This window comes from Lucilia sericata, unplaced genomic scaffold (genome assembly GCF_015586225.1).
Source record: "Lucilia sericata isolate MDLA Ls3-8-SP2 unplaced genomic scaffold, ASM1558622v1 Contig001585F_arrow, whole genome shotgun sequence".
Lineage (NCBI taxonomy): Eukaryota > Metazoa > Arthropoda > Insecta > Diptera > Calliphoridae > Lucilia > Lucilia sericata.
The window spans coordinates 61767-87389 of NW_023995504.1; the positions used below are offsets into that span (position 1 = coordinate 61767).

Here is a 25623-nt window from a genome sequence, read left to right on the forward strand (position 1 = left end):
ATTTGATTTCAAAAAGCGTTTCATATGACAGAATAATTATTATACAAAAAGTTTTAAACTTTTTTTAGCTTTTTATTTAAAATATTTAAATCATTGCTTTATTTAGACTTATTTATTTTAGTTGCTTTACAATACAAATAAATAAACTATGTAGTTTTTAGCAGTATATAAGCATATATTAAACTTTTTGACAAATACAAATTGAACAAGGATTTTTTTTATAAAATTTAAATTAAAAGTCCTTGTTATAAACTTAATTTCCTTAAAAAGTAGTGTAAAACTGTTTTTAAACTTTGGAAAAGTTACAAATATTTTAAAAATACATAGAAATTATAATGTAAACAATTAAGTAAAGACACGATAAAAGCAAAATTAATGAAATGAAGAAATTTTTATAAAATGAACAATTTTATTCTAAAAGAAGTTGGAAAAGTTTGTCGCTCTAAAATACGTTATAACAACATGTGCTTTTTTAGGAATTGAGTTATACTGAATCCGAACTGGGCATATTTCTCCATCTAGACTATAGACTAGACTATAGACTAGACTATATAGACTAGACTATAGACTAGACTATAGACTAGACCTATAGACTAGACTGTAGACTAGACTAATAGGACTAGACTATAGACTAGACTATAACTAGACTATAGACTAGACTATAGAATCGACTAAGGACTGACTAGGACTAGACTATAGACTAGACTATAGCCTAGAACTATAGACTAGACTATAGACTAGACTATAGACTAGAGACTATAGACTAGACTTATAGACATGACTATAGACTAGACTATAGACTAGACTATAGACTAGACTATAGACTAGACTATAGACTAGACTATAGACTAGACTATAGACTAGACTATAGACTAGACTATAGACTAGACTATAGACTAGACTATAGACTAGACTATAGACTAGACTATAGACTAGACTATAGACTAGACTATAGACTAGACTATAGACTAGACTATAGACTAGACTATAGACTAGACTATAGACTAGACTATAGACTAGACTATAGACTAGACTATAGACTAGACTATAGACTAGACTATAGACTAGACTATAGACTAGACTATAGACTAGACTATAGACTAGACTATAGACTAGACTATAGACTAGACTATAGACTAGACTATAGACTAGACTATAGACTAGACTATAGACTAGACTATAGACTAGACTATAGACTAGACTATAGACTAGACTATAGACTAGACTATAGACTAGACTATAGACTAGACTATAGACTAGACTATAGACTAGACTATAGACTAGACTATAGACTAGACTATAGACTAGACTATAGACTAGACTATAGACTAGACTATAGACTAGACTATAGACTAGACTATAGACTAGACTATAGACTAGACTATAGACTAGACTATAGACTAGACTATAGACTAGACTATAGACTAGACTATAGACTAGACTATAGACTAGACTATAGACTAGACTATAGACTAGACTATAGACTAGACTATAGACTAGACTATAGACTAGACTATAGACTAGACTATAGACTAGACTATAGACTAGACTATAGACTAGACTATAGACTAGACTATAGACTAGACTATAGACTAGACTATAGACTAGACTATAGACTAGACTATAGACTAGACTATAGACTAGACTATAGACTAGACTATAGACTAGACTATAGACTAGACTATAGACTAGACTATAGACTAGACTATAGACTAGACTATAGACTAGACTATAGACGACTATAGACTAGACTATAGACTAGACTATAGACTAGACTATAGACTAGACTATAGACTAGACTATAGACTAGACTATAGACTAGACTATAGACTAGACTATAGACTAGACTATAGACTAGACTATAGACTAGACTATAGACTAGACTATAGACTAGACTATAGACTAGACTATAGACTAGACTATAGACTAGACTATAGACTAGACTATAGACTAGACTATAGACTAGACTATAGACTAGACTATAGACTAGACTATAGACTAGACTATAGACTAGACTATAGACTAGACTATAGACTAGACTATAGACTAGACTATAGACTAGACTATAGACTAGACTATAGACTAGACTATAGACTAGACTATAGACTAGACTATAGACTAGACTATAGACTAGACTATAGACTAGACTATAGACTAGACTATAGACTAGACTATAGACTAGACTATAGACTAGACTATAGACTAGACTATAGACTAGACTATAGACTAGACTATAGACTAGACTATAGATTAGACTATAGATTAGACTATAGATTAGACTATAGACTAGACTATAGACTAGACTATAGACTAGACTAGACTAGACTATAGACTAGACTATAGACTAGACTATAGACTAGACTATAGACTAGACTATAGACTAGACTATAGACTAGACTATAGACTAGACTATAGACTAGACTGATCGCTTTTTAAGATTTCGATTAATTTTCTTAATTTTTATCGAAGTGAACAAAAATTTTATACTAATACAAAATATATGTATGTTAACTACAAGATCACAAATCTTTTGAACTTTTGTAGTAAAATTAACTTTATTTCTTCCTCCCAAAGGTATGCTAAAGATTTTCAGAAAATTTACCATTAAATTACACTTTCAAAAATAAATTGTTCGTTTTATAAAAATTTTAAAGGTTGGATATCAAAATTTGAATTTGAAAAAAATTAATAATCAATCCCCTTAAAAAATATTTTAAAAATATATTTTAAATATGGTATAAAAAGAATAATTAATTGTATTCAATTAACAAAACAAGAATGTTAAAATGTGTTAAACAAACAAAAAAACATTTAGCCTTAAAAGTCAAACAATATTATTAAAATACACCTTGCAAAACAATATAAAATACATAATTGTAGTATTGAAAAAAATAAAGAAAAAATTAAATAAAAGAGTTCATTAAATATTTAAAATAAAAGTGTAGCAGTATTTATTTGTTATTATAGAATTTATAGAAAAGTTTTTAAAAATTTAGAAATTCTGTTAACAATTTTAGAGAAATCGCTTTGGTTGATGTTATAAAGTAAGTAGTTAGTAGTTTAATTGAATTTTTGAGTTTTTTAAATTTAACAAATTTCTCTATTTTGTTTTAAATTACAGCTGGATTTATTTACCATCTTCTAAACTTTATGGGAAACCCGAAACGTATACAATAATCAGGCATTATTCTAAAAAGGAAATAAAAAAAAAAAATATCTATTAACAAGCAACATATTTGTAAAGACTGTTATAAATCAGAATTTATGGACAAATTTTAAAATCAGTATACATTCTATTCTACATATTTAATAATAATTATAATAATCATTGTATTTAAAATTATAATTTCATATTTAAAAAATATAATAAGAATTATACATGTAAAATATTTATTAATTTAACATTTAACAATCCATGTATTTAGAAAAGTTTTGATAATATATATAATTTTGGGATCCGATTTAAATAGTTTCTAAAAATGGAAAACAATGAGTTCTATGAAGGTTTTATTAATTGAACTGTTTGACCATATTAGAGTTGTTATAACAGCACGAAGACGTGCATATTTATAAAATATGTTGTGTCATCTGAAATTTTCAAAATTCGGAAATAGATTTTGAATTCTAATTCGATTCGTTTATTCAAAAATATTTATTTTTAACAAACTCTGTATATTAAAAAAAATGAAATAAATTTTGATAAAAGAATTCCTTTAAAACATCTTAAGGACAGGAACCCTTGTCGGGAGCAGGAGAGTCCCCATAATTATGGCCATTTCCATGATTAGATGGTGTAGCACCATAATAAGCTAAAAGTAAATAAGAAAATCTTAATTTTCAATAATTTTAAAGAAAATTTCATAAACGCACTCTGTGTTATCGGTGGATTCTAAGAAATTTTGTGTGTTAGTAATTTCAGAAGGATTAGGAGAAGAAGAGGTACTGCAGCCAGACTCACATTTTGTTTTAGATGATTTAATCATAGATTCAGCCTTAGCAATAGGGCTATCTTGATTAAGCTCAGTTTTAGTAGAATGGGAATTTTCGGTATTTGTTTTCGATTCCCCGGAGGGAGTTGGGTCTTGCTGTTCGTAATCATTAAAGTCATCTTTGCCTTTGCCACAGTCACAATGTGGACATTTAAAATGTTCTACACCATTATCATTATCTTCCAACTTTCGCTCCTGGTTGTTGAGATTTGTTTCATTTCTTTGGTTAACTTCGGCTGGTTTCTTTTTGGACTTTTTAAAACGATTGTATAGATAAATGGCAGCAAATGAGGCGTAAGTTACTTTGGCCACCTATTTGGGTTGAAAGTTAAATAGGAACACGATTAATATTTAGTTTTTCTTAATATTTGTAGTATTAATACTAACATTAGCTCTTCCTCTTATGGTGGTGCTATTAAAATGATCTGAAAATTTAGGCATTTTAGAAAAAAGTAAATAAAAATAATATAATTTGAAATAAAGAAAAAAAGTAAAACAGTGGAAGAAAAGGAAACATTTTTTATAAATTAATAGTAAAAATAAAGAAACATTTTCCCACAGGATGAATAAAATTTTAAATTTTCGAAAGCCCAGTACCCCCTACGATTCTGGCAAACATTGTTTTGCTAACGGGACTGTAGTTTCTCTCTCTTTTGTACACTAAATAGATTGCACTGAGACGTTTTTAAAGTTTTTTTTTCACTTTTCAGGTGACCAACTTTGACCACCTGTTGTGGCCTCTGCTCTCTAACAGAAGGAGCAACATTTTAATTTCCCGAAAGCTTAGTTCTTTCTCTTTGATTCCTACACAAAGCGTCTGAAGAGTTAAACATGTTTCTTATCATGAGATGGTCAACTTTGACAATCTGTTGTTTCCGCTATATGTAAAAGAGGTGATTAAAATGTATATTTTCTAGAAGCTTTGGTCCTCCTTTTGGATTCTTTCCTACAATGTTTTGCCATCATGTTTGTAGTTTTATACTTTTGTTCAATTAATGGTTTCAAATAACGTTTTCTTTAAAGGTTTTTTTTTCCACTCTTGAAGTGGTCAACTTTGACATCCTGCTGTTCGCCTTGTGTACCAATTTACTCAAAAAGTTTCATTTTACGGAATTTTAGTTCTATCTCTTTGATTTCTATATACACTGTTTGGCTAACGGGTTTGTATTTTTTATCCTTTTGTTCAATAAATGTATTCTAATCTGGAGAAGTTTAAAATTTTTTTTAATCACGAGATGGCTAGCTTTGACAATATGTTGTTCTCGCTGTGTACCAATTAGGCGATAAAAATTAAAATTTTTGGAAAGCTTAGGTCCCGCTCTTCCTTTCTTTCACACATTGTTTTGCCAACGGCAGTGTAGTTTTTATTATTTTGTCCAATAAATGAAATCATATGTAGATCCCTTAAAGTTATTTTCATCTTCGAGTTGGCCATCTTTGACAATAAGTTGCTCCCACTGTATTGAAAGTGGAAGAGTAAAATTTTAATTAATGAAAAGCTTAGATCCTTCTATTCGGTTCTTACTTACATTGTTCTTCCAACGGACCATTGGTTTAGGAGATATATTCATTTTGCTACCATTAGTTTGGGCAGAATTTAACAAATGTTATAGAACGTACATTAAAATACTACTCAAGGAATTATTAAAGTAAATTATTTATTAAATTACATATTTATATTGTAATCAATTTAAAGAATTATTTAAATTTTCTTAAAAATAATTGTTTGCTATTTAATTAATATTGAACATTTAATCCTTACTATTCCCTTTATCTTAATCGCTTTGTAATTTTAGATTTGCCTTAGTTTCTTTTCAAACACGTTCGTGACAAGTTGCATAAAATATTCGTAATCGTTAGAAAATTGTTAATTAAAAGTTTAAAATATAAAGAATTGAATAAAATTTGCTAAATTTACAAAGAAAACATATTAAAATTATTGAAATTAATAAAAAACTATTAAATTTATTAAATTTCAACATAAAACACCAATAGCAAATAGCAATCATTGAATTGCAATATTTTCAAGGTTATGTCTGATTAGCGGAGCCCTAGCGCTCCACTGACTTGTTAGCCGGCCGGCAATGTATTTTGTTTTTGTAAAAAAACACCTACGAGAGTTAATATGAATGTGTGTGTGCGACATGATTGCGCAAATTATTTAAAAGAAATGATACAAAAAGGAAATGCAATAATTTTAATATGAGTATACATAAAACAGCAACAACAACATTGCCTTACCAGCACTCTATTAGCTTACATTCAGTTTCTTCTTAAACTCGTTCGTGACAAGTTGCAAGTGAAATCTGTGTTCGTTAGAAAAATAAAAAATAAAAGTTATAAAATTAGAAAAAAATTTGTTAAATTCATTAGGAAATCGTAATACAATAATTGAAAATATTAATAAATTATTAAATTTAGAAATTTAATCCCTAAAAACTAACTGCAAATGCTATACAATGAATTGCAATATTTTCAAGGTTATGTCTGATTAGCGGAGCGCTAGCGCTCCACAAAATTTTCTGCCTGCCGGCAATGTATTTTGTTTTTGTACAAAACACCTACGAGAGTTAATTTAAATGTGTGTGTGCGACAAGATTGCGCAAAATTTTTACATAAAAGAAGTGGAGCATAAAGGAAATGCAATAGTTTTGACATGAGTACAGCTAAAAACAACAACAACTTTGACTTAACTTTACTCTCTTAATACTCTTTATTAAAACTGTCATTTAGTCTCTTTCTTTATACGTTTCTGACAAGTGCTTGTAAAATTTAGTGTTTATAAAGAAAATAGAAATAGTGGCTATAAAAATAAGAAATTTTAAAGCAAATTATTAAATTTATATAAAAATTTGTATAAAATTTTGGAAAATATAAAAAATATAAAATTTTCATTAAATTGAACATAAATAAACAAACAAATTGCAAATAAGTTGACAAGGCATAGAAAGATATTCATTGTTGTTTGACTTGCTGCTCAGCTGGCAATGTATTTTGTTTTGGTAAATAAACGAATAAGAAAAACGTAAAATGAAAACATTGATGTCAGTAGAAGTGTGTGTGTGTCATTTCTGCGCAAATCATTTAACTCAAGTTGAAGTAAAAAGGAAATGCATTTGGAATATAACAACATTGTTTTTAATTCAAGAGAATACTTTTAACAGAGATGTTAGTTAAACTATTTAAACAACATTATTTTGTCTCTTTTTCAAATTCTGTCATAATAAGTGCGCCTAAAAACAGTAACTGCAAATAAAAATAAATTATTTACAAAAGATGGCAAAAATTATGAACTTTTGCAAAATGATATGTTGATGTTTTTGCAAAAATAATTTTTAAAAAATGACTAGCGGTGTATAATTTTTAGTGTTATGTCTGTCGGCCGGCAATGTATTTTGTTTTTGTAAATGTAGCAACATAAAATAATAAAGAAACGGTCTTCGGGTTTATCGTTTTGTCGGTTTCGCCGTGTCGCGTGATGTCGGTCTGTCGTTGAAAAGGCGCCAGTATTAAAGTTTTAGTGAAGTGTTTATATGTAAATAAAGTAAATAAAAAGAAAATAGAAAAAGTTGTAAATAAAAAAGTAGTAAAAAGTAAAAAAGTAGTAAAAATAAAAAGTAGTAAAGTAAATGTATATAAAAATATCTAGTGTTTTTTGTTTTTTCTGTTCTCCATGCAAAAATGTTGAAAAAGATTTAAAAGCTGCATCCACATTAAACTTAAGGTAAGTGTACCAATTAATATTTATTAAAACAACATGACAACACTTTTCAAAATTTTACAGGAGAGACAAAAAACTAAAGGTATTTTCAGACTACAATACTGAGTATTAACACACTTCAAATTAAAAATATTATGAAAATAATTCGCATTTTCAAAACATCAATCCGAAAAATACATTTTATGTTTACACTATAATATTTGTAATATTTTTTATCCAATTTTCAATTATTTATGCACTTTTCGTTCTTATTTTTAATGTATTTTACACTTTTTGTTTGTTTTTTATTGTATTTATAAAATACATACCGAATACGTTTGAAAATAAAAAGTTTTTGAATTGTTTTAAAAAATGTATGAATACCGACCGTATGCCAAAAAAATCAGTAATATTTTTGAAAATCAAATTACAAATTATATTTAGACTAGTAAATTGTATTATGATACAAACATTTTTGACAAGTATTAATACTCAGTATTGTAGTCTAAAAATACCTTAAATAAAAATGTATAATTCTTCCATGAATTATATCCTAACATCAATAAGTATGTTTGAATATAAATGTGACTCTATTTATTGTCTATTGTGTTGTTTTTTAGGACATTTAGACTTGTGGAAATGACTAATTTATTGTTACGATCTTTTGAATTTCAGATTAATAAAATAGGGGTTTTTTGACAATAAAATTCTAAAAATTTGCGACATGTATTTCGATGTAGTGGATCATTTTCATTAAAAAGTAGATTTTTAAAATTTTGGTTGTTACGCCTTTTTGCATTTTAGGTGGTCCTTTAGCTATGTATGTCAGTCTATCTGCGTAAAACACTCTCACAATAAAACGAAACAATAGATTCTTACCAAATTTACCCAAAACTCATTTTACTAAGTTGTTTGGTATTGAAAATGACCAAAATTGGTTAACATCGGGAGGATTTATGAATCAAAATTTTAAAAAACTCCGAAAATATTATGCTTTTTTTACACAGTTTAATTCAAATTTCACAAAAACTGTGCTATACAAGTCCATTAAAATCATCATAAATTTTTAACAGACCCTGAATCGGTCTAGAATCTAATATACATACATATGTATATCCCATACAAATGTACATATTTCCGGAAAAAAATTTATTGTTAATAACTTCCGTTAGAATGACTTTAAACAATTTTTAAAATAATAGATGAATGCCAATAGAATTTATACAGAGGATCGCGATCGGTCCATACAAGATACCCTCCCATATATCACTTAAATGAACATTGCTCATTACCAAACAATGATATCCTTACAAAATTTGGCACAAATATTAATTTTGTGTACAAAAAAGGTTATTTTAAACATTTTAATGATCGGTCCTTAAGATGGGATTTAGTGGTCCCATAAAAGGCATCTTCGGAAAGTCACTTAAACACACATTACTTATTACAAAATATGGGATTGATTGGTCCTATAACTTATTACAAAATAGCGATATAGATAAAAATTTTACAGAAATATAGATTTAATATATGTATAGCTTTTATTTACGATGGGTCGATAAATGCTCTCATACAAGGTCTTTTCCTTCGCGAAAATCACTTTAACCATATATGTATAATTAATTGTATTTTTTTTTTTTTTTTGAAAAATTATGTTACTATAATAAACAAATTCTGAACAACAATAAACACATCTGAATATCCTTAAATCTTTATGTGCCTGCAAATTATAAAATATCTCTAAAGCATATTTTAAGGCGCTATAATATATTAAAGAAAATTGTATTTGTAATGCTCAATAAATCTTTTACATATTTGTAACAGATTTAGGGCCATTATTACAACTTGTCTTTAATGTTCGTAATAGTAAAAGATAACTTTAATTAATGTAAGGAATAAAGTGAACTTTAAATATTTTCATTATTACAACATAAATTTTTAATATACAAAAACCGTAGCATACTTTTAGCCCTCAAATAATCTTTTTCATATAGAAAAATTATTTTTTCTTTCATATTTTTACAAAAATTCTTAAAGCTTACGTTAAAGTTAAGGTAAGTAAGGTGACCTACCCGTTAGCTTATCGGACACTTTTAGCTTAAAGTTGACTTGTAATAATGAAAAGCATATTATCTGTACGATAAATTCCTAACTTTAGTTATTGGAAAGTTATAATAATGGGCCTTAAAATATTGAAATCTTGACTTTTTCTATTATATAATAAGAGAAAATCTACTTCCACAAATATTTGATTAATTTAAAGGGTATTAATATAAAAGTAGCTGGTGGAGGGTATTTAAGATTCGATTCAGCCGAATATAGCACATTACTTGTTTTTAGGTAGATTTCTTTTACTTTCTATTTATTTTTGTATGATTACCAAAAAACTCTTGTTACTTTTAACCTACAAATGGATATTTTATCTATTGTAATTAGTAGTAATTCTGCTTTAAATAATCATTATTGATGTTACTTGCACTCATTTAAATTGTAAAACAAGATGAACAGAACGGAAATGAAATACTTCTATCACCCAATTTACACGATGATTTTTTTTCATGTTTGCCCAGACGTCTGTTTTCATGTTTGTCGATGATTGGTGGTGAGCGGGGTAGAGAAGAATGGGGGGTAAGAAAACAAACATGATTTGGGATTTTCATGATTGTTTTTGACATTCCTCTTTAAACTCATTCGTACTGTTGATATTATGCTCATGTAAAAAAATAATTATGTCTTTTTTTTACATGAAAACATTAAAATTTGCATTAAAAAAATACTATAGCGTGTTATTAATTTTTTTAAAATCAAACTAAATGGTTTTTATGTTAAAAATTTCATTTTAGTTTTATTACGAATAAGTAATTAAAAAGGATTATACAATTAAACATCAAAAAAAGACATGCATAGTTGCATGTAAAAAATCACCGTATAAATGTTCATGATTTTTTGGAAGATTCTCAAAAGAGAATTGGAAAAAACAGACGTCTGAAGAGTCTTCATGTAAATTGCGCCTATAACATGAAATCGAATAACATTGCATTAAAATGAAAGAGCAATGTTAAAGAGAGTACTAGTATGTTAAAAATTCTAACAGAGCTGTTTCATAGTCTCTTAAAACTAAAACCTTCATTTAGTCTCTTTTTTATTATAAGAGGAAATAGGAAATTAAACTTTAATGTTAAAAAGTATATGGAAATAGTGGATAGTGTTGTAAAAGGTTTATTTTAACATTGTTTAGATGATGGGAGTCAATAAAATTCTAAATTTTTTTATTGAATTCCAATTTTTTTTATAAAAAAATCAACTTTTATTTAGAATCCTATATTACCTTAAAGTGCATTTTTTCATAAACATAGATTTTTCATAAAAATTCAATTAATTTTAATAAAAAGTAAAATTTCACTTTTCATTTAAATTCCCACATTTTACTAAAATTTTAATATTTCTGTAAAAGTTTATATTTCACTAAAAATCTAGTATTTTTTACTAAAAGTTCCATATTTTATTAAAAATTCAAATTTTCATTAAAATTATTAAAAATTGAAATTTTCATTAAAATTATTAAAAATTAAAATTTTCATTAAAATTTAAATTTTCACAAAAAAATCAAGTTTTCATAAAAAAAAAAATAATAAAATTTTCATTAAAAAAGCAAGTTTTCGTTTTTCAAAGTAAAGAAATATTTTCACTATAATATTGCAATTTTACATTTGATAATTCAAAGCAATTCTTAAACTACACAAGGATTCTCAGTTGGTGGCACACTAGTGCTAGTGCAAGCCTTAACCTTGGCAGGGAATTCGGTGAATTGCTGGAGCAAAGTATCAACAGCATTTAAAACACATTCACTAGTATCACCGGGAACATTTTTAATTTGAATCATCAATTTGATGGCACGTTTAATTTGTCTGTTCAATCTCAACAATTTGCTCAACATATTGGAAGCACATTTATGACCCACCTTTACACTAGAAACAACACCACGACCAAAGATATCAGCATGATCATTAGAGCAAACACTTTCGTTAATACCAGCAATTGCCCGACAGGTTTCAATGATATCCTTAACGGCATCCACTAAAGTTTGGACTTTTTGTGAAAGTTCACCACCACATAGGGCAATATCAGTTAAGAAGTTATGGGCAGCAACTTGTACACGGTAAACTTCATTAACCACACAGGCAATACCTTGGAATGTTTTCAGCACCTTTTTCACCACAAAGAAAAAGCCAGAAAATATGGTTTGTGGTTCAATTTCCATAATTTCTTCGGCCAATTCCTCGGTTATGTATTCATATTGTTGAAGGACTTCCTGGTCTACCATAAAATCGCCAGTAGCCTTGGCCTAAAGATTTGAAAATATTATTACTTTTTTTTAAAGATTTTCAAAGTTCTTAACTTACGCTAGCGCCAACTAGACACAAACAGGCAAGGAATGCTAAAACTGCGAATTTCATGTTGATAATAAATCACTTGAACAAACAATTGCTTATTGATTTTATGGTCAAATATTTTCAATTTATATACTTTTTGACCAGTTAATGTTTTGCATTTCGGTTGATAATGATTAACTTGTGTGCATATCTTTAATTTATTTTATTGATAAAGTTAATTGCAGCCCAGCAACTTCTAATATTTATTTATATTTTTTTGGAACATTTTTCTATTTTAGAAACAGGAAGTAAAATAAATAGGCTACCACTTTAAACTAATAATTATTTTTAATCTAGATTCTATATCCCGATTATTCGCAATTTGATATTAAAATAAAGTGTTTCCGGTGTAAATTTCCTGTCTTCTGTATCGAAATATTGAAGTTCATTTGTACTTTTGTTCAGTATAAGATTAAAATTAATCAACTTTTTTCATAAATCTAGAAAATTCTTCAAATATTTAGCGTACTATATTTTGGATAATTACAATTTTTGAAACTTTCTGTCTCTATTATTGAATGTTTAATCAAAAAATACATCACATTTATTTTTTCTACATTCCAAAAACTAGAAAAATTTAATATGCCTGGAAAGATAAGACTTTTTTCTATATAACGCCATCATTAGTTTTCCCATTTTTATTTTATAGGCCTTTAGGTGATGAAGCAAAGTTTATGTTTTTATGTGTATTTTTCTACAAATTTTTTTATTATTTAATACCATAACTTTTTTTGTTCAATCTACCATTTAATACAAATTTCTATTTCTTTTTCGATACCAAATATACTATTGTCATGTATGAAAAGGTGTTATTTTAAATCATCTTTTTAAAATGCTATTTTTTTATAGATATTTATGTTTTTTTCACAATTTTTAAAAGTGAAAAAGTACAATTTGGCCACTGATGGCCTCTAAGCGATCATCCAAAAGATACTCTGAAATCTTCTCAATAACACCAAAATGAAAATGTTTGCCTCTGTTTGCCTCTACGGCATTTAGGCCCACTTTTCTAATACTACATGATATGAAAATATTTACATTTAGTAAAATAGTAGAAACTAATAAAATAATGACTGGACATGCTATTGATTGATGCTTTTTTGGTCTTACATTGTTGTCAACAAGTTTTGAAAGAATATTAGACGGAATCTGTTTGTACGGAAAAAATGTTTGATGAGAAGAGTAACTCTTATGAGAGTTTGGCATCACTTGAAAGATTTTGTGACAAAATATAGGAAATAAAAGAGCTTTTCGTATAATTCCATATCCCAAATCCTATATAACTGTAAACAGAACTTTCCCTAAAAAAATCCAAAAATCTTCCAGAAGATGCATTAAATTTAATCTATCGCGAAAGTAATTAGAATATATATAAATGTAATAAAAATATATCGTAAATAAAATTTTAAAAAATTTTGTTTTGAAAATTTTGCAAAAAATTGCATTAAGTGCAACTTTTTCTTTTTTTACTTCGTTTCTAGAGGACTTGTTCTACCCATCAATACTCATAATTTATACCAAAACATTATAGCTTAGTTAATGCCAAGTTTTGTTCAGGGAGACACCACTGTGCAATATCTATGCTTCGTCGTTTGTGTACAGTTTTTTTCCACAGGAAATTCATTTTTATACCCTTCACCTTCATGAGAAGGGTATAAATAAGTTTTTCAATATAATTTTCCGACACTATAACGTATGTATGTATATTCTGGTTCCTTATAGATAACTCAGTCGTTTAAGCCATGTGCGTTTGTCCGTCTGTTGAAATCAATTTTCTGAAGACACCAAATATCTTCGGGATTAAAATCTTCAATAATTCTATCAGACATGCTTTCGAGAAGTTTTCTATTTAAAATCAGCAAAAACCGTCCATAAATAACAGAGATATGAGTAAAAATCCGAAATAACATCTGAAAATTTCATCAAAAAAATAAACTTTTTGCATGCTTTGACAAAAAACAAGAACAACATTGCGTATTTGAAAAAAAGGATGTTTGGATGTCTGTTTGTGTTATTGCTTTGCGTACTTATTTTGTTTCTTTTTTGTGTTTTGTTCTGTTTTTCGTTATTGTTGTTTTTAGTTTCGTTTAGCATTGTTGTTGCTTTTTAGTTTTGTATAATGCTAGAGTAGGGAAAAATGTTATAAATCGAAATTTTATGAAATTAATCTTTCTCTAAACACACTATAGTGAAGGGTATATAAGATTCGGCAATTAATTAGATACCTCACTAAAATTCGATTTTTCTACGAAATTCGAATCAATACGATATAGTAAATACAGCATCCATATCATAACCTTAGAAAAACAAAATGCAAACCAAGACAATAAGTAACGAAACTTATTACTGAAAAACACAGTATTTCGATTAAACTAGGATTAAACAAAGAATGTAGATTAACTTTATCAGAAAAACCCGCCCTATAGAAGCTAAACAAGAGGTAATAGTAGACTGACATACATATATATTGATTGGTATTGATAATGGTAGATCCACATTTGATCTTTGTCTCTTCAGAATGTGACTTTAATGTCATCAAGGTATTAAGAGAAATTCAACAAAAAATAATTTAATTAAAGAAATAAATCACTCTTTACAATTTTGAAGACGTTTTTAATGTTATGCAAGTCGTTTGTTTGTATCCAATACCTCTTCCTCGTTTCATACATTTCTTCTCCAAATTTGCAGTTTTTCGTACTATTGTCTTAAAATGTCAAAATGCCATTGAGTAGGCAAGTATCGGGAAGATGAATCTTAATGCTAATTTCATTACATGATATAAATATACTTATACTTAAGTTTTTAAAATTATTTGAAAAAAAAAATCAGAAGTTCCATTGAGTTGCACTAGCAATAGTGGGCGTGGCACCTCCCATATAAAGACAATCTTAATTAGTATGTATATCTGAGAAAATATAACAGCTAGCGTTCTTACATTGCAGCTACATTAGTATTAACATGTCTATTAAGAACAAAAATAATCGGACTAGCAATAGGGGACGTGGCATCTCCCATTGAATACAAAAAGAACTATAACATTCAGGTGAATATTTGGGGGGGAAAAGGACCAGCTTTCATTAGCGGGACTTGGAACCTTTCGTATGAATTAAATACAAAAATTCGTATATCTCGTAAACTATTAGAGTTATAATCTTCAAAAATTGCACGAAGAACTATGACATCCTATCAAAAATCGCAAAGTGAGTACACAAAAATGTTTTTTCTCATTTCGAGAAACTAAAAGATATTTTAGTTTGAGCTAAAAAAATAAATACCAAAATCTTTCTGGATTAAACATTTACATTTTTATTAAGTTTTTTTTTTTTTTAACAATTTAATCGTTATAAAAATCAAGATATCAATTAAACGAAATTGAATAGTTCAATTCGTAAGCCTGCCTTAGCAGCAAACAATTTATTGGTAGGAAGGCAAATTGGAGCAAGCCTTAATGTTGGCAGGGAATTCAGTGAAGTATTTCTCCAAATTATCAACAGCATCCAAAACACATTTGCTAGTATCACCGGGAACATTCTTGATTTGAATAATCAAATTGATGGCACGTTTAATTTGTCTAGCCAATCGCAAGAGTTTCAAGAACATATTGGCAGAACATTTGTGACCAACTTTCACACCGTTAACAACTTTGGAAACAACGCCTTTAACACCACGTGTACCATGATCGTTAGAGCAAACAGCTTCGTTTATACCACCAATAGCTTTGCAGGTTTCAATGATATCCTTAACGGCATCCACCAAAGTTTGTACTTTTTGGTTAAGTTCACCACCACAAGCGGCAATGTCGGTAAGGAAAGTATGGGCAGCTACTTGGATCTTAAGAACTTCATCAACAGCACAACCAAGACCTTTAAGTGTCTTTAAGGTTTTCTTCAAGACAAAGTAAATGCCAGTGAAAATGCCTTGAGGTTCAATTTCTGCAATTTCTTCAGCCAATTCTTGGGCAATGTATTCATATACTTGGATGTCTTCATTTTCGACCACGAATTCACCAGTAGCTTTGGCCTAATTATGAAAAGTATTGAAACAAATTAATAATTTGTTTAGAATGTTTATTAAGTTTTCAACTTACAGTAACTGCCACTAAGCACAAACTGGCAATAAAAGCAAATACCGCGAATTTCATGTTAGAATCAAATCACTTGAATTAACAATTGACTATTGATATTTTATTCAAATAACTTCGATTTATATACCCCCTGTTTAGTTTTTATTTTGCATTTTACTAATATCTTCTACTTAAGTTTGATTGGCGATATCTTCCGAATCAAAATATATTTTTATTTTATTAAGTGAAATGTTTATATGAAAACTTACATACATATCTATGAGTAGGTCTTATGTACGGGAAAGCTACCCAATATCTTGATTACAAACGTCATTTTTAAACAATAAGCTTTTGACTGACCGGAGGTATAGATAATCGAGCAATTGTTTTTTATTTACCTATCACCTCTTGAAATTATATAGATTTCTTTTATGTCTTGCAAATCAAATTTATTACTAATCAAGATTCAGATTAACCTAATATTTTAATTACTAACTTATTATAAAAGAAATTTTAAATACTTGACCATTGATATAGAAATGAGAAGTTTGTAAATTTCCTTTCTTTTTTTAGTCCATTTTTCTAAACATAAACAAAATTACTTATTTCAAATATCAGTTCATTTGTACTTTTTTAAGTGGCAGATAATAATTGTTGAATTTTTTTTGAATAGTTGTAGGCGAAAATACTAGATATTTCTTTACTTTTTTAAGAAAGCGCAATAATTTCCGAGTTAATTGTTTGGAGGCTCAGTGTTTGCCAGAAAAAGTTTATGTATATTCTTTATTCTAACAAGTTTCTGAATTGGGAACAATCTGTAATATTAAATTGGTGTGTCAGTAAAAATGGTAGAAAAAGGGCAAAAAACGAGACTGATGTGGAAAGAAAGAAACGAACGAACTAAAAAAAAATGAAAACACGAAAGAAACAAAGAAAGAAAAAGCGAAGAACGAACGAAGAACGAAACTAACTAAAACGAACGACGAGAAGAACGAACTGAACGAACGAAATAACGAACGAACGAAGAAAAGAAACATAAGAACGAAACGAACGAACGAACGAAAGATAACGAACGAACGAACGAAAAGAACTGAACGAACGAACGAACTACGAACAACGAACGAACGAACGAACGAACGAACGAACGAAGAACGAACGAAACGAACGAACGAAGAACGAACGAACGAACGAACTAACAACGAACGAACGAACGAACGAAACGAACGAACGAACAACGAACGAAAGAACGAACGAACGAACGAACGAACGAACGAACGAACGAACAACGAACGAACGAACGAAACGAACGAACGAACAAAACGAACGAACGAAAGACGAACGAACGAACGAACGAACTAACGAACGAACGAACTAACGAACTAACGAACGAACGAACGAACGAACGAACGAAACGAACGAACGAACGAACGAACGAACGAACGAACGAACTAACTAACGAAAACGAACAACAACTAACTAACTAACTAACTAACTAACGAACAACTAACGAACTAACTAAACTAACTAACAACGAAAACTAAACGAACGAACGAACTAACTAACGAACTAAAATAAACGAACTAACTAACTAACTAAAACTAACTAACGAACGAAAAACAAAACTAACTAACTAACTAACTAACTAACTAACTAACTAACTAACTAACTAACTAACTAACTAACTAACTAACTAACTAACTAACTAACTAACTAACTAACTAACTAACTAACTAACTAACTAACTAACTAACTAACTAACTAACTAACTAACTAACTAACTAACTAACTAACTAACTAACTAACTAACTCACTAACTAACTAACTAATTTACCCCTTCAGGTTCTATCGTGTTTTAAACAGACAACGGACATGACTAGATCTAGATTTTTAACTGAAAATTTAATATTACACTAAACAACACTAAAAAATAAAATTGTTCATTAAAAAACTATTTTACACTCAATATACGAATTTACTTTTTTCACCAAAAATTCAACATTTCACCTTAAATTCAATTTTTATTAGTCGGTTTTTTTATCAGGTTTGTAAATACCAAAATTCAAAATTTTTATTTAAAATTTTAAATTTTCATTGAAACAAAAATTTTACATATTTAATAAAAGTCCGACTTTTCACTAAAAAATTGATTGAACTAGATTTTTTTTGGAAAACAAATTTTCCGTTAAAAAAATAAATAGTTGGGCAATTTTAAACAATTTCAACAAAAAAATACACTTTGAATATCATCTCCAATTTCGACAAAATTTCTGTGCACAATTTTTTTCATTTTATTAATCTTTACTTTAAAAATTCTTATTTGAAAAAAAAAATAAACAAACAAGTTTTTTTTCTTTTAATCTGTTTAGTAAAAAATCCAAAAATTATTACATAAAACATAAATCACTGTAAACACGATATACATATTCTACATAATGACAGTTTACGCTGATGGAATTTCAATTACAGTAATTTAGAAAAATTCAATTATATTAATTGCATACGTTTTTTTTCCTTCAGCTTTTTTTGTGTGCTTTTCGTTGAGTATTATGGGCTGCCAACGGAAACACAATGTTAAAATAAACAAAGTAAACAAACCAAAGAAAATGTTAATCTACAGAATTTCGTCATTACAAAACAACAACAAAACGAATTTAACAGAGTTCAGACCCCCTTTGGGCAAAATGTTATTAACATGCATACGAAAGAAAAAAAAACAAAAGAAAAACAGACTTAAAGACAACAACAACAGAGACATAAATAATAATACATAAATAAATTATTGCTAACATAAACACATGTGTTTAATAAAAAATAAACAGATGAAAACAAAACTTGAGATTAAAGTTAGTGGCTAAACTAAAGGAGAAAGAGAGAATAAGCAGACTTGGCAGAATGACAACAAAAATAGTAATTAGTAAAAAAAGTGCAGAGTAATTGCAAAAAGAAACACATGAGAGAGAGAGAGAGTGAGTAGAGATGGGATTGGAAAATATTAAATTTTTTTTAGGGGGAATTGTACTAGGGGGATATGTACTTTGTTAATTTAATGAAAAATAATTTTTGTTTTATTAAAAAATTTATAAATTTTATATTAGAAATTTTAGTACTATGTACTGTACTTGTTCCAGCACTTTTGAGCATCGAAAAATGCTCTATCGGTTTAGTACATTTTTTATCTTAAAAACTTTAGCCATTTCAACAAATATACTAGTCCATGAACTTATCCAGAGAATAGTCCATAGTATTTTTCATAGACTATTTTATAGACTAGTCAAAATCTTGGTCAACAGACTAGTCCATGCAGTAGGTCCATTGATTTGTTCATATTTTAATTAATGGACTAGTCCATATAATAATCAATAGACTATTCAGTATAATAGTACATAGAATTGTCAATATACTAGCTCATAGACTGGTCCACAGACTATATTTGTACATAGTATAGTCCTTTATTTATTGAAATTTACATTGTTATACAATAAATTATTCAGAATAACTAAGATATTCACTGAGAACATTCTCTCAATCCATTTCTATAATTGAACATCTGGAACATCCGCGATATATTGTTGGATCTCTATATTTAGTTAAGTTTGTTTATAGTATGATATATCCGTATCTAAACCTCCATCTCTAGATTGTTTACAGTCCAGTTAGGTAAAGTTGCGCACGTCTTTGATTATGTTGTCGTCAACTATGAGAGGCCGCTCTATATCACTGCAGATCCATATTATCTTAGTTTTGCCATAGTTTATCCTTAGACCTATCTTCGGGGCGTTAATAGACAATCTCTTAAATTCAACTCGAAAACAGTGGCTAATTGGACACAAATCATCGATATACTCTATCATTCATCCGCAGTAGGTTTCACTATTCCTTGTCTGGAAAAGTAATAGAAAGGACTTGGAAGATAAAAGGTTTTGTTAGTCGTACTCGTCGACATTAAAGCGCACTTGTATAATCCTATAAACTCACGTATTAAACATACTATTTCTTCCAGTATACCCTTCTTAATCACGGTTGACCAAATTATTTTACGGGACACAAAGTCCAGAGAAGATATAGAGGACAGTTGTATTATACAGACTGTACAGTTATGATACAAATGTATATCAGGTTGTCGGCTTGTTTTTTTCGTAAAATTAGATCAAACGAATAGGATATATTATCTACCATATAATCCTTGCCAGGACCTTGCCATTAGAATGCTGCATGGCTGAATGGTGATAACTACGCTTTTCTTCCATTCTTGTTGGAATCTCACCATTTAGCCAAACATTTTTATTGCGTGGTCCAACAACATCCCTGCGAAAGTTCTTAAATACGTTGTTACCACATTGGTGGAATATAAGACAAAATAATATTCCACCAGTGTGGTAACAACGTATTTAAGAACTTTCGCAGAGATGTTGCTGGACCACGCAAACTAGAGCATCTTCCAAACTTCAGAAGGTGTAGAATAGGAGTGTCGAAATATATGTATCTTGCTGGGTTCCGTCTAATAACCATGGCAGTATCATCACTCTCATCGTATAATGTTGTGACATTCCAAGTGATTGACAAAGATGAGAAACAGTGGCTCTATCTTTCGATCTGCTTAGCTCCGTTGCACAAACACACCTCAAAAATCTCCTTGCGCGTTCTGATATCTCGTAATCCGCTCGAACCCAAAATGTATTTCACTTTCTATATACTTTAATCCACTGTTTGATATAGCGTTTCTTCAACCAGGTACACTTTAAGGATCTTTGCAAACAGATGAAATATTTTTTCAGATAATGTTAGATTCGGCCAAATTAGAGCGAAGAGTCCGGTTATATAAATGTTGTATGTTATATCCGCTCCATATTATGTTCCATAGACTAATTCATGAAGTAGTCCCTAGACTAGACTAGGGACTACTATAGACTATTCAAAGACTAGTTAATAGACAAGTCTACAGAGTGGTTAATAGTCTAGTCTATAGACTAAATTATAGACTAGACCTTTGACTTAGGCTAGTTTATGGGCTAATTCATAGAATAGTCCCAAGACTAATCCGTGGCATAATGAAAATGTATTAAAAATTCGCAAAGTTCAAAATTGCGATTTTCAATTCATTCAATCATTTCAAAACGAGAGCCCAAATTCTTATACAAAATTTCAAAACTGCACAGAAGTTTGAACTTAGTACTAAGTACATATTTTATAACGAAAAAGTACTTTTCAAACAATTTAACCTCCCTGTTGCAGAAACTAGAAAAAAAGAGAGAGAGAATTTGAGAGTGTATTTTTTTAAATAAGAAGAATAAGCAAAAGAAAAACATTGTGCAGAGATGAGAGACAAATAGAGCGATAGTCTGTAGAAAAAGAGCGAAAATACTCATTTAAGAAAAAGGCCTGCAGAAGAGTATATTTTTAAATGCAATAAATGTGTAAATAAAACAACAACAATAGCAAGTACAAGACGAAAAAAGAAGCAACTTAAACAGAGGACGATACAACAAAAGCAACAACAGCACACACACACAACACAACGAAAATAAAATAATGTTTTCAGCTGAAAGTGAACAAACCGCCTTTAGTACCAGTTTTGACTCCCAATTCATGTAAATTGGAATCCAGTATTGTGCCGAAAATCTTATAGATACCTTGTGTTCCCGGTTGGAATTTTCGCTAAATATTAAAACAACAACAACAACAATAATACACACACTAAATAAAAAAAAAGAAATATACAATTTCAGTTTTCAGTGTGTTCTGTGCTACTCAAACGCGTTTGTGTAATAAGCTAGAAAAATATGGAAAAAATCCTAAATAAAATGGAAAATTATACAAATAAATCATTTGAAAAATGAATTTTCTAAAGTGAAGAAAAGCCCCCCTCTAAATAATGTTTGATGCTAAGAAAAAATATAATTAAAATGAAAAGTTTTCATTAAAAGTGTCACTAACAAAAGAAAAGAAGAAAAAAACCTCATAAATTAAAAAGAAAAAATTTTTAAACAGAAAAAAAAGTATGAGAAAATCTCTAAAATAATTTCGCAAAATTGTATACATGCAAAATATATTTAAAAAAAATCGAAAAAATGTATTGTATTTCTTTTTGTTTAAAACGCGCCCAGTTTTTAATGAGTTTCTTCAATGTCTATACAAAATTGTGAAAAAAAAATTTTTTAAATTTTTTTTTACTTTATTTTACATACATTTAAAGCTTTTTATTTTATTTCTACTGGTAAATTTTTTTTTAAATTACATTTTCATCGCTACTGAGTGCTGTTTTTTTTTGTATTTTTTTTTTAAATATTTTTTTTTTCATTGTCGATATTTTGTGTATGTGTATCTATGAAATTTTTTTTTCTTCAATTCTGTAGTACAATTTATTTGTTTTCGGAATCTGTAAAGTATCTATACAGATATTATTGTCAAAATTACTCAAAAAAACTCTAGTTTCTACGAATACTACTCGTTCTCTGGGTCTCTCTTCTTCTGCACCTTATGTTAAAATATGTAGTTACTCTCTCGGTCTCTCTCCCAACAAATTGTTTACTCTTTGTTGTTTTGGGGAGGGGAGAGGAGAACAGCGTAACGACATTGAAATCATAATTTTTGTTGTCTTAATTTTGCATACAGTTCTTTTTTTTTTGATTGTATTTTGTGTTTATTGCAAATTTAAAAAAAAAAAATAAATTTAAAATATAACACCATTAAACAAGTAATAATTGTTATTATATTAAATAATAATGCTAATTAAAGTGTTTAACTAAATATAAATTTATATTTAATAGTAAATTAAATAAAAATGTGCCAAAAAAGTGTGAAATAAGAAAATTAAAAAAATTAATTTGCAATTCATAAAATAATACATACTATTAAATTAAATATATGTTTTTTAAAAAGATTTTGTAATTATGACCTGTTTAAAAAAAACTGTTGAACTAAAATTTAGTGCTGACATTTTAAGCCTTCTGCCGTTTTTTTTCTCTATACTCTATTATTTACTAGGACTGGTATGGGATACGGAATATTTTCTTTGTAAGGAAACTGGTCTGTTTAATAAATGATTATGTATTTCATAATAAAGTTAAAATTAATGTTTAAAATTAACTAATGAAGTATAAAAAGCATTTCTTAAAGTTACACCTTTCAATAAATTAACTGATGTGAATAACACAAGACTAGGCTTATGTCCCCTTTACCGAGTATAATGTAATCCTAGATGATGGATTTGCCTATTCTTAACTTTTACAACCATCCAAAACTTGTGTTTTATCGAAACGTGATTGTGCTGACAATTGCTCCTGGTTAGACATTCTGCATTTAGGGGGTTAAACCGCTTTTTACAATCTGATCTATTTTTATAAATTTTTTTATAACCAATTTAATTTCAAACCAATATTTTCTATAAAAATTAATGATCTCTAAAGGATTAATGAATTTTCTAAAGGATTCCTTCTTAGGACAAAAAAGATATACATACATATTCTAAATTTCATAATCCATATGATACCCTACACCAGTTATGAATATTAAATATGATTTATTTTTCATAATACAGGCATTTATCTTCAGTATTACCTTGTTCCAATACATTTAAGCAATTTATGGATGAAAAACTAATTTTCTGAAAGAGGCTTTATATGGGTAGCTAGGGGCAAATATGGACCAAGCCCGATAAAGTTTTGTGAATGTATTTATATTTATATAATATTTATTATTTGTGTTTATAAGTTAATTTTGCGCATTCAAGTAATTTTCTGAAGGGGACCTTGTATGGGAGCTAGGGTCAAATGAGGCCCGATCTTTATGAAATTTGGTAAGGTCATCAAGACTTGTATAAAACTTAGTTGTGCCGCTTTTTATCGATATACAGGTATATTTAACATAATTATGAGCTCAGAAGCCCTTTTCGGGGCCGTCTGTTTTATGGGGGCTAAGTGAAATAATGGACAGATTTTAACCACTTAGGCTTCGTCCTTGGCGTGTGTGACAAAATTCATTCAATTATCTTGTAAATTGCGACCTGTACCTTTGGCACAAGGTTTACATGGACAGCCAGCCAGATGGACGGACGGAAGGACGGACATAGCTTATTCAACTCAGAAAACGATTCTAAGCCGATTGGTATACTTTAAGGTGGGTATAGGACGAATATTTTTGTATGTTACAAACATCAGCAGAAACCCAATATACCCTGCCCACTAAAATGGTGTATTCCTGACCTATGGTAGTGGGTGAAAGCGATGCCATGGCTTATTAGTTTAGAGCCTATATCGGTCTACCAAATACATTTCTCGGTGATGTTGCCGAAACATTAGTGTGGTTGTGTGTATATTGTGGAGGAAGACTTTAAACAGTATATTTTTTAACAAACTCATGACCTCCGAACTTGAAAACCAGAACTGACAATTGGGAATGAGCAATATTACAACAACAGAATGCAGAGTCAGCCGTCCTTACTGAGTCATTAGCATCTCATTAGTTTTTTGTGATGGGTTGAATAATGGTTGTTCTTTTCTCTAGTAGAGTTAACAATAAAGTTACCTTCTTCGTTCGTGTATATTTCTTTGTTTTCTCTGTTCATTCCTGACCTATCGTAGTGGGTCCTCTATGTGAAAAAGAAGTGATGTCTGGGCTTATTAGTTTAGTATGCTCTTCGGTCTACCAAATGCATTTCTATGTGAAATGTTGCTGAAAAATTAGTGTGGTTGTGTGTATATTGTCGAGCAATTCTTTAGACATGGTTGGAAGTACCCCGGATAATCTATAAAGGTCATGGGTTATAGATCGAGTGCTTGCACTTGATCAGTTATCTGCCATTTAATAAAATTACAGTCTGCATTTTTGTTGCAAGTCATAAAGAGCGGTGGTGAGTACATATATGTTAATATTTTTGTCTTTATACATCTTCCAAGAATCCTCATTTGTCCTTCGGGTTCTGCGAAATATTTAATACATAAATATTTGATTATATTTTTCTCCCAAACGACTAATTTTGGCACTGATTGGTGCACTTAGAGAAAAATCTTCATTCCAGATATGGATTTCATCATTACAGTTTTCATTAATTATGAGCCCTTCATTGCATTTATGAAAAAGTTTCATTAAATTTATGAATTTGTTTCATCGACACCTTACTAACCCACCGTTTCATTAAGGCCTCTTGGTATATTGAAACGGTGGGTAGAGCCACAAAGATCCTACGGGATGACCCAAACGAGAGCACGTTATTTACAATCCCAATGTTTTCATAAAAACGCTAAAATGTCAGCATTAAAAAAATTTCAAAAAATTCATTGTCTTGAACAATAAATTAATTCATCACCAATGTAATTAAAAAATAATAAATTCTTTAACAAAAAAACAGTCATAAAATATTTATAATAAAATACCAGGCGGTATGAAATAAAAAAATAAATAATTCAGTTTAAAAATAATAAAATACAGAAATGTTAATTA

At 28.9% G+C, this 25623-nt stretch overlaps 3 protein-coding genes across 4 annotated transcripts; all 3 read right to left on the reverse strand.

The window, feature by feature from the left end:
- Positions 1-3633: 3633 nt before the first annotated feature.
- Positions 3634-4505, reverse strand: LOC119612037. 2 transcript variants are annotated; one of them, XM_037967752.1, is made up of 3 exons: positions 4377-4505; positions 3959-4301; positions 3634-3809 (listed from the first exon to the last, which is right to left on the reverse strand). In XM_037967752.1, exons 1-3 carry the CDS (start codon positions 4428-4430, stop codon positions 3724-3726), a joined length of 483 nt encoding a protein of 160 aa, XP_037823680.1. In that variant the 5' UTR covers positions 4431-4505; the 3' UTR covers positions 3634-3723. The 2 variants fall into 2 exon arrangements, with proteins under 2 accessions (XP_037823680.1, XP_037823679.1); XM_037967751.1 differs by having other exon boundaries at positions 3669-3809; positions 3871-4301.
- A 6844-nt stretch (positions 4506-11349) lies between these two features.
- LOC119612036 lies at positions 11350-12173 on the reverse strand. The gene is made up of 2 exons (XM_037967750.1): positions 12093-12173; positions 11350-12034 (listed from the first exon to the last, which is right to left on the reverse strand). Exons 1-2 carry the CDS (start codon positions 12144-12146, stop codon positions 11420-11422), a joined length of 669 nt encoding a protein of 222 aa, XP_037823678.1. The 5' UTR covers positions 12147-12173; the 3' UTR covers positions 11350-11419.
- A 3241-nt stretch (positions 12174-15414) lies between these two features.
- LOC119612034 lies at positions 15415-16298 on the reverse strand. The gene is made up of 2 exons (XM_037967747.1): positions 16210-16298; positions 15415-16142 (listed from the first exon to the last, which is right to left on the reverse strand). Exons 1-2 carry the CDS (start codon positions 16261-16263, stop codon positions 15537-15539), a joined length of 660 nt encoding a protein of 219 aa, XP_037823675.1. The 5' UTR covers positions 16264-16298; the 3' UTR covers positions 15415-15536.
- Between the last annotated feature and the right edge of the window lie 9325 nt (positions 16299-25623).

What these genes read in the sequence shown, in the direction of transcription:
- LOC119612037 (XM_037967751.1), bottom strand. Translation starts at nt 4,430, where the DNA reads ATGCCTAAATTTTCAGATCATTTTAATAGCACCACCATAAGAGGAAGA. An exon ending in CCATAAGAGGAAGAGCTAAT is followed by an intron (nt 4,302 to 4,376) that starts GTTAGTATTAAT and finishes CAACCCAAATAG; the next exon opens with GTGGCCAAAGTAACTTACGC. An exon ending in GAATCCACCGATAACACAGA is followed by an intron (nt 3,810 to 3,870) that starts GTGCGTTTATGA and finishes ATTTACTTTTAG; the next exon opens with CTTATTATGGTGCTACACCA.
- LOC119612036 (XM_037967750.1), bottom strand. Translation starts at nt 12,146, where the DNA reads ATGAAATTCGCAGTTTTAGCATTCCTTGCCTGTTTGTGTCTAGTTGGC. An exon ending in TGTGTCTAGTTGGCGCTAGC is followed by an intron (nt 12,035 to 12,092) that starts GTAAGTTAAGAA and finishes TCAAATCTTTAG; the next exon opens with GCCAAGGCTACTGGCGATTT.
- LOC119612034 (XM_037967747.1), bottom strand. Translation starts at nt 16,263, where the DNA reads ATGAAATTCGCGGTATTTGCTTTTATTGCCAGTTTGTGCTTAGTGGCA. An exon ending in TGTGCTTAGTGGCAGTTACT is followed by an intron (nt 16,143 to 16,209) that starts GTAAGTTGAAAA and finishes TTTCATAATTAG; the next exon opens with GCCAAAGCTACTGGTGAATT.